The sequence below is a fragment of the Amphibalanus amphitrite genome, unplaced genomic scaffold, assembly GCF_019059575.1.
Source record: "Amphibalanus amphitrite isolate SeventyFive unplaced genomic scaffold, NRLGWU_Aamphi_draft 001634F_arrow, whole genome shotgun sequence".
Lineage (NCBI taxonomy): Eukaryota > Metazoa > Arthropoda > Thecostraca > Balanomorpha > Balanidae > Amphibalanus > Amphibalanus amphitrite.
Window position 1 is genome coordinate 52,085 of NW_024883127.1, and position 9,892 is coordinate 61,976.

At 45.6% G+C, this 9,892-nt stretch overlaps 1 protein-coding gene across 1 annotated transcript; it reads right to left on the reverse strand.

The window, feature by feature from the left end:
- Window positions 1–3,342: 3,342 nt before the first annotated feature.
- On the reverse strand, window positions 3,343–6,204 carry LOC122374280 (flexible cuticle protein 12-like). The gene is made up of 3 exons (XM_043352923.1): window positions 6,071–6,204; window positions 5,158–5,258; window positions 3,343–3,848 (listed from the first exon to the last, which is right to left on the reverse strand). The coding sequence occupies exons 1-3, from the start codon at window positions 6,077–6,079 to the stop codon at window positions 3,617–3,619; spliced, it is 342 nt and encodes a 113-aa protein (XP_043208858.1). The 5' UTR covers window positions 6,080–6,204; the 3' UTR covers window positions 3,343–3,616.
- Between the last annotated feature and the right edge of the window lie 3,688 nt (window positions 6,205–9,892).

Below are 9,892 nucleotides of genomic sequence, written 5' to 3' on the forward strand. Positions count from 1 at the left end.
ATTTAGAAAATAAGATTGACCCGAAAGGGGCACTTTTTCATTTGTCATTGATTCATAGTAGGAAGGTCGCAAAATGACCTCGCCCTCCTATGTCACGTACATTATTTTTGATACAAACGTTCCATTTCGTCTCTATCATTTGCTGAAAACGTCCACGTAATTGATATGTTAGTGTAGCCAGTGCAGAGCGTATTTGATAAATGCATACGTAGGATTATCACAATGTGACATTAAAGGTAGTGTGCCACCTTTGAAAGATTTCCCATTTTATTTTTCCTAGGATAAGAAGCTTCTGTTTTTACCTAATATCGCAAAAAAAATCAAAAATGGGCCTGGAATAGTGCCTTTTTCGCCTAAAAGTTTTTCGGTTTTTAGATATGTATAACAACTGTAGTGGGCTCACCTGCAAACAGGCGTCGGGCAACAATCGCGAATGCGGCGCACTTGTGACAATAAGCAAAGGTCATTATAGTGTTACGACCATACGACGTACGGGAATGAGTTATCAGCTGTCTAATCGTAGACAACACAATGTCGAGCCTTAAACTGTAAGCCCGTATTGGTATTGTTTCTTTTATTTGGCTGTCGAACATTATTTATGGTTTGAAATATGATTTTATGTAAAATAATTTATATGAAAAAGCCGTCTTATAAGTTATGACCCCATTTCACCACACGCAAGTGGCAGAAATGACAATGATCAGCTGACGCATTTTTCTTGGCCGAAGTCAGAGCGCGCGGCCCGACGCACCACGCGTATTTGGAAATTCCGACCTCGACGAGCATCAGAAGCCACCTAACAGGCGTGTTCGAAACCGCAGGAGATGATGATGAACGGGTTTATCGAAACTTGATTGGATGAGCATATCGGTAATAGCGATTTCAGTGTGTGCATTTATTGTTCATAGTGGTGTGAAATGTGGTTGGGGTACGACCGACAACCCGTCGGGGCGAATTTCGCACTGGGGTACTCAAAATTTGAAGAATTTAAGACGTTTCCATGAGTTTTGAAGGTATGGATAAGTTCTAAAAATCCGGTTCTCCTTATCTGGGCCATTAACTCCATACGGTCCAAGAAAGCTGGCACACTACCTTTAAAATGCGCTTTATCCATTTTCGTGCTTCTCGATTTTATTCAAAGCTATGTATCTTCAGTGCCCATTAAGGTATACATATGTATGTAATATCAAGCAGCCGTATACTAATTTACGAGTTTTCCTGTTGTCCTAGGCTCTTCTGTTACAACACTTCCTGCCATCACACACATTTTCCACTCTTTTGATTCTTTCTTAGAACCGTAAGTCTTACCTGAACGTGTCTCTGGATACCTGACCTTGCATATAAAACCTCGCACCTTTCAACACACTTAGCTATGTAAGTCCAAGTATCCTAGCAACAGGACGAAGTGCTGAGGTATGTTAATAGCCTCGTGGTTAGACACGCACAATTCTTGCACGGATTTGTGTGAGGCCAGACCCTGTTCGTGAGTCACTTACTGTGATTACTGTGACACAGGCATGTGAATGAGGGATAAGTCGGTGGGTATTATAGATATGGAACACTCCGGAAGATTGCCTTGTGTAATTTTAAAACTGGTCTATGACTCCTTCGAACCGCTAGCGTAACAAATGGAAGCTGAACAGTTTCAAGTGTTACGCAATAAAACCGGAGAACGAAATGGAGTTATCAGTATGTTCGATGCTAAAATACCGAAGTTTGTTTTGGGTTAATCGGATCGGTTAAGATAGGTACTAATTGTATTGTAAACGAGGGAGACATAGTTAATATAAATTTTGTCGCAATTAGACAAAAACGTTTTGATCGATTAATTACATATACGTGTACTACGCACATTGCCACGCGTAAAAAAGATTGTGTTGCAGCGGATTGGATAAGTGCAATCGATTCATAATTTCAAGTAATCCAGTCTTATCTGACCTGACCTAATGTATGGATCCTACCATTGCGTTGGTGAATCAAATAGGCACTTTTTCACATCGAGCTCAAGAAACTGTATTTATGAAGCATTTGTCAGCCATTGATATGAACAACAATATGTACAAGATTCTGTCTCGAAATTTTGATATCGGTGACCTAAAGGTCAGGTCAGTTTTGCGACCTCTCCATTATAAGTCAATGGGAGAAAATTGACAGGCGCCTCTTTTAGACCAACGTCATTCTAAACACTTCCAGACACCGAATTACAAGTAAGCATGACACACTGAACCGGAAAATGGGACCCGTGACCCCTCGTTATGTTCCCGAGGTCATCTCAGGTCACGAAATACGAATGGTAACTGTTTTTCGCTAATAACTTATGATAGAGGCGTGCTAGAGCGATGAGGACGTCTTAGGTGTGTTCGGCTCGACGTTGCGGATAGTGATATGCAACATGTCCTTTTCCGGTCAGGTCATGACCCTGACCGGAGGCCAACTTTTCAAGTTGACTTTTAAGATCAAATTATGGTTCATTCGACGCGTCTCAACGAGAGGAATACGATGCTGGCAAAAATAATATCGTGACTCTCTTGAGTCAAATGTTATTGAAGAGAAACTTGTTTTTCATAAAAACGGCTATTTTTAGTTTTTGCCCTCTGGAAGCTTAATGTTGAAATAAGGTTAAATCTGAGGACATATTTCAGAAAGAGGGCTAAAGGGCTATCTTGTAGCGTTATAGGGCTATCTGTAGCTTTATTGGTTCCCGATTTATGTGCCGGTGTGCCTAAAAATGTTGGAATATGCAACATTTTACCTTTATTGACCACTCAGGGCGGGGCGCGGGTTAAAGATGAAATTTTCTGGGAAAGGCCAGTTTGGATTTGGACCTCAGGTCAAGGTCAGGTCAAAGCCGCTTTGGTTAGGAAATTGACGAAGTAGGTCAGGTTGCATGTCAAAACTCTTTGACAAACTGGTACGAAGCACCTTCAAGTAACATTAGCCGCGTTTACATAGGGCTAGTTGCCAGACAGTGGAATTCCGATACCGAGACATTTATTCCACTAACGATACATTTCAGGCACATTCCGCTGGTTCTGACGACCTATCGGGCCTTCTGGCCGGATAGGTCGTCAGAACTAGCGGAATGTGCCTGAAATGTCTCGTTAGTGGAATAAATGTCTCGGTATCGGAATTCCACTATCTGGCAACTAGCCCTATGTAAACGCGGCTATTCTTAAGTAAGAAGTTAAATTTTAAGTGACCTTTTCTTCGATTAATCGTTGCAATTAATATCAAATAACAGCATGTTTAATGTTAATACAAATTACGTTCAATTTTCTTAGGAATGCCAGTCTTCTTTGCCTCACTAACCGTATGCTGCTTTTCACATCCATAAAAGCAAGCTTCTATGAGTAACAATGTATTGGTGACAATGACTACGACAACGCTTCACCACATCTCGAGACAACAAACATTGGCGGTGGACAACGACGACCAGGGACGGACCGGGACGCAAACAACACTCTCACGCGGACAAACAGGGAGCACAAGCTCCGTGACGACGACAACGCACGATGGATGAAAATCATGAGGTTAGTGTATCACAACTTGAACGAATGCTACCAGAGAATGCAAGAAGCATATAGTGTATTTGTTTGTTTTATTTTACATATATTTCCTACTCGTGATCCGACACTGATCCAATGTGCTCCCGGGTGTGACTGAAGTCGGGCAGATGATCCCCAACAGGATGGAAGCCGTTCTCGTCGGCCGTCCAGGTGACCGTGTAGGTGACGCCCTCCCATTCGTACGAGTACGAGCCGCTCCTCACGTAGTTGCCAGACTCGGGGACGTTGCCGGGGTAGGAGATGCCGTCCTCCTGGGCCTTGATACCGTTGGTTGTCTCGTATCTGTGAAATAAAAATAGGATAAATATGTAGATTCTCCCGACAATTATTTGTGGGGCTTTCTCGGTGGTTCAGCTTACGATACGTTGAATGCAACGTTTGCATTTGGTCTTTGGAGAGGAATTAAGCTCACTCTTGGGAACATGCCAACCTCCTGCGTCGCACTTTAGCACACCGTAAATTATCCTTTCACTTCGGTGCGCGCGAGGGTGGCGCTCCAAACAAAACGCGAATATGCAAAGTAATCCTTGACACTGATGCCAATTTAACGTTCCATGCGACATGTCTTTTATGGGCGGCCGGGTGGGATGCGAACCTGGCTAATCCGACGCTGGCTTTTTCTGCCGTTCAAGTTTCGCAACCGTCTCTGAGAAGCCGTCCATGAGGTCACGAGGAGGGCAAGAGAGGGGTGGCGAGGATGGAGGGTCGGGTCAAGCCCGTTATTTTGCAGTCCTTTGGGTCGCGCCCCGTGGCTAAGGTTTACCCGGGAGAGTAGGACGGGGTCGACTAACGATTGGTGGGAACAGCCGCGCTGCACCGGGGCGCCGGAATGCCGGGAAACACGCCGGCTCACTAATGACATGCGGAGGACCTTGTCGGCTTGGCATTCGGACGTGCCCGCTACTCCGCCCTCAAGTACCGCGAAAAACACGACACCGGTATGACACGGACGGGACGGCACGGTCCGCCGGGCGCGGCACGAGCCGTTCACGTGCCCCGTGTGAGCCGCTGCACAGTGGACACGATAACGTGGTAATGCCTTTATCTACACTGGAATCAGCGTGGTTAACAGGCAACCGCACTGCTGGTCACGGCAAGACCGAGACAAATGTCCACTTTACCATAGATAAACAGAATCATGTTGAATGAAACGTGAAACTGAAATTATACGCCTTTTGTACGGTATTTTCACGCTTGTAAAGGAAGGTCTCATGCAGAACTGAACTGTACTGAACTGTACTACAAAAGCAAAAAAGGAAAGAGTGAAATGCCATAATATGCTTGGGCTTGTGGGTTTACATGAACTAACTGCTGCGTGTAAGGTTTAGTTAATATGCATCAGGTAGTAAAACATGACTTCCTAGAAATTAGTTGGACAGTGAAACAGCCTATGCGTCTTTTATCTTTTGACATGGACTTTGTGCAGAAGTTATTAAGCATCTCAATCCATTGAATATGACAATTAGTATAGGTGATCGTGTTGAGCTTATTATTTTTCAGCGTAACCGAGCTAGAGGTCTCGTTTGTTCGCTCGTATGGGTTACAGCCGAAAAACTTGCTCCGTGGCTACTGTGTGTGCGGGCGCACTCGCCTGGCCTCGTACGAGCCGTCCTCCTCGATGCCGTACTGATAGTTTCTGATCCGGGCTGACCGGTCAGCGACGGCCACTGACACCAGGAGGAGAGCGATGATCTGCAACAGACGGGACAGACGTCAGCACTTAGAGAATAGCGGTGGGGAAGCGACACTATTTTCCAGAATTATACATTTTTAACGGCGCCAAAAGGCTTTATTTACGTTATAATGCCGAATACATTTATGTGAAACTTTATTCTCTTTTACTTTGGCATCTGATTCTGTTGGCTACATAGTATAGTATGTGATTCATTAATTACTGCGCACCAATTTATCCTAATTCGCCGGAATGATAGGAGCTGCTTTTATAGTTTTGACTGGCTATACATAATTTCAGTAATCTGAAAAAACAATTTTACTCAATATTCGATTGAGTAATATTATTTGAGGCGGCTGCGTGCCTTCCCAAGCGTTTTTCTCCGATGCCGCTCTGTATTTTGCAAGTAAACTGTCCGCCGAAAGCATAGCACGCGACGTATTGATTTCGCCAACACTCTGAAACCTTTTCAAAAGGTTTTTTTTTTTACAGAGTGAGCAATTTTAGTTTCTTTTTAAATTCTAAAAATCACACCGCCAGATTACTGGTAGACTCGAGTCTTCCACTCATGTGTCACTTCTCAGCAAGATGCACCGATATGCGCGAATCACGTCCGAAGTGTATGTAGCACAGAAGGAAGATCTCGGCGGATACGGCCTGGCTGGTACGGCACGGCTGGTATGTCGAGCACGGCCGGCACGGCGAGCTCGTCCGTCGGCCGGTCTGGCGCTCCTCGGTCGCCGGGGCTGGTCTCCACGCCGTCTCCGGTCGTCCGCCGGCGGGCCGCCCCCTGGCCTCGGCGCCCGGCGCCCGGCCGATGGTCGCGACTTACCAGCTTCATACTGGCACGACGCGGACGACAGGCCACCCGGGGGCAGATGCAGGAGACGAGATCGGCGGACTGGTGGCTGCCGACCGATAGCGGCCGCTTATATACGCGACACGCGGCCGGGCCTCGTCCCCGACCCGGCCGGCCCGGCCCGGCCCGGCGTGACGAGGGGTGGCGCAGGGTGGCACCGTGGGCCCACCGCAGATTATCAGAGCAAGATGCACCGTCAGTTCCTTCGGATCATGTCACATGGAAGGCTTTGGTACCCGGTCTGAATCAAATGATACAGACATTGCCGCTGTAGAGCAGCGCATACCTGCATCCAAATGCCGATGCAGGTTAAAAACACGTGCACAAATTGGACAAACGTTTTATATTTTTGCCCTTGCAAATCGGTAAAATATGAGCACTGATCAGTATTGTGTGAGTTTTTATTTCAATAGTCCCCGATATATTTATTTCACTTTTGTAGTTAGCATGATGAAACCAGAATATTGTCAATTTTATTTGGCTACATAAATTATAAGTACTTGAAAAGCTTGTGGCCCTTTCCTTGCAATACCTATGCAGACTTTTGGCGTACTGTCATTTACGCATAGCTTTTCACTGATTTTCAATGCCATTTTTTCCGAGCTGGCGACAGGCTGAAACAGACTCTTTCCGCATTCAGGAAATCGCATGCGAGAGCCTATTCAAATACATCATAATTATTCTCGCATCAATCGCCCTCGGGGGGGGGGGGGGGGGGGGTGCGTGCGATTGATGCGAGCGGGCTTCAATGTAGTTGAATAGGCTCTCACATGCGATTTCCTGACTGCGGAAAGAGTCTGTTTCAGGCTCAACTGCTTTCTGTTTCTGTCCATTCATCCTCTATGGCCGGAACGCTTGATCCGGCCTTTTTGTCTGTCAGCAATTTATCTTCGTATGTTGAGATGTTTTCATGTCATATCCCACCATAACTTTTGAAGCCTAATTCAATATACCCTGGTTCTGATGCCTTTATGCATGTCATCTTTCTGTGAATATCCTTCCCATTTTCCTCAAAATTACCAAGTCGCAACCTGAGTCGCTACCACGTTATCTTGTATCTAGCTAAATGTTGCAGATTGTTGCTGTTTTCAGCTGCAAGCAAGAGTACCTTTAAAAGATGACAAACCCCTGGGGATGTCTTTTACTCGTAATTACATCAACAATCCAAGACTTCACCATGCTCTTGTAGAAGCACCTTGCATTGACACCGACTTTGCTACTGGGTTCTAATCTCTCTTTAGGCTGGGCCCAACAGTCGTCGAAAAAATATCGACTTTTATTTTGCTGTCTGTTTCAGTTGCAGCTTTTATGCCAAAACATATTTGGGGTGTGCTTGCACACGGAAGATGACTTAAAATTACTCGTCTATTGAACTGACTAGTTGACTCATTGACTAATTAACTGACTAAATTATTCGCCTGCTGGTTTATTGGTCTTGTCAGATTCATTAGAGACGATCTCGGTGTTAACATGATTTTGCAGAGTGCAATAGCAATGGCGCTCTGCAATGTTTATGCTTAGTGAAATGGCTTGCATTCAGTGTAAATATATCGACCAATTGAATACACCACCCGTGTGGTGGCGGTCACCTCTGCCATGCAAAACCGCCGCGGTGTCGTGCTCCGATACCTGAGCCGCCGTCTGTCTGTCTGTCTGCCCGGCTCTCAGGCTGCCCGTTCGCTGGGAGCGGTACACATCGACAGACACGACTGGACATTGTCGGCTCGCGCTACTATGTCCGCTGTTTTTGCGAGCGCCTACCGTAAGCGTCGGGCATTGTTGACCCCTGAGAGCATGGCTGTCCAACGAGTCTTTCATTGCGTATCCACGTTTTTATCTTGCTGACGCAGCTCAATAGCATGCAACCGTTGGAACGTATCTACTTATCAAGTTCTTGTTAGAATGAAGACAACTTGAACAGACGCATAATCGGCTCCAATACAAGCATCTCCTTACGTGAGCGACGGAGACTTCAACGGAAAATGAAAGATATAGAGGATTCTTCATGGCTCCGAGTGGAAGATAAGGATATCTTTTACAAGCGGGTTACTGAAAAACCGAGCGACGAAGGAGCGAGGTTTTTCTGTAACACGCGAGGAAAAGATATCCGATCTTCCACGAGTGAGCCATGAGGAATCCTATATCTTTCTATGTTGAGGTTTATTCTTAATTAATTAAATATTATATTTAAATGTATTCATCTATATTGTAAAAAAAAGATTTAGAGTAGTTTGTTTTTATTTCAAATTTCATACATAAACAGCCATTAAAATGCCGTTCTGTTATTGACTCATTATCAGTTGAACTCTTGATTTTTGGCTATGACCCTCGAGACCTTATCTTTGCATCTCAGAGAGATGCAGAGATAACAAATTCTTATCTTTGCATCTCAGAGGAGTGGGAGATAGAAATATCCCTGCACTGTAGACCCAATGGCAAATAAACCTCAACTAGAAAGATATCATCAGCAGCAGTGGGTGACTGCAACGCTGCGTTTACGAATAACACTGTTATACAAACCATTGCTGCGGCGCAGTAACGGCTGAAACGGCCATTGGTGAGCTTCATTTTGCTTTGTGGCTTCCTCAACAATGTTTGCATATCTTCAGAGCACGTTTTTAACGCAATCCTGGCCTTATTTTCCGTCATCTAATATTTTGTGAAATTTGCTTCAGTTTTATGGTGCTAATTTTTTATCTCGACAGGGACTTGACTGACAGTGCTGATCGCCCGTCATGAGTTCATGCCATCGGAAGCAGTGCGTCACCGCATAACCGCATAATCCCTTGCACAGGTGATGATTTATCGGAGGTATTATTCATCACAGGTAGCGCCACGACGACCGACTAGGTAGCACCGACCACCGATGCAATCCTATATAGTATCGGTCCGAACCTCTCCACGTGCAGGACAAATAGTCTGTGTACTAAGGAACGGGAGAGGATCCGCTACAGATGTAGACCGGCCAGCCGTGGGACGGGAGAGGAGCATCGCGACCTCCAGACCGCGACAGGAGGACGGGACGGACAGTCCATCCTGCCGTGAATCAATTAATAGATGCATTGTGAATGACTTTAGGCACCTCAGGCATTGTTATAAACGAAATTACCGCGCTATTTGACGTGAACTGTCAAAGCAGGGTATAAAAACAGCTGTCATCCAATGTCCAAGTTCTGTTGCATTCTGCTGTCACATTATTCTTACACGAAGCACATAAATTACACTAATCTGCACACATGTTTAAGCACATTAACCATGAAAATATACCAAGTATCTATGATGTTAACAGCGCAAAAACATAGGTACTTCTTACTATCGTAGTTTTGCTGTACTATCTAGGATGCATGACGTCACACGTTTTACAGCCATGAGACAGCCATCCAAATCCTGCCTTTGGGCCATTGGCGAATGACTCGGTGCGGCTCCCCAGAGGTATTTTATTAGCATACGGTCGTATGACGTCATTGGCGGTGGGTCGGCGGCCCTATGAGCGCAGTACGCGGTATAAACGTATACCGTTCGGTGGGCGATAGAGCTGTTCCGGGATCACCGGTCAATGGACCTCACGTGAGCGACTACTTGGTATTTGTCATTTACACCCACTTCGCAGAGGGGAGACGGAACAGGACTTACCACGAGCAATGAAGTTAGATACGCTGTCACTAATAAGCTTACTAATGCTGCTGCAAGCTTTCACCGTTCCGTGCTTCTATCCTCAGGATACTGAAATCCTTCTTCTCCACGCTGCAACCCCCTCCGGGCTGGACAGGCAACTTTATCTCATGCGGGCTGCTC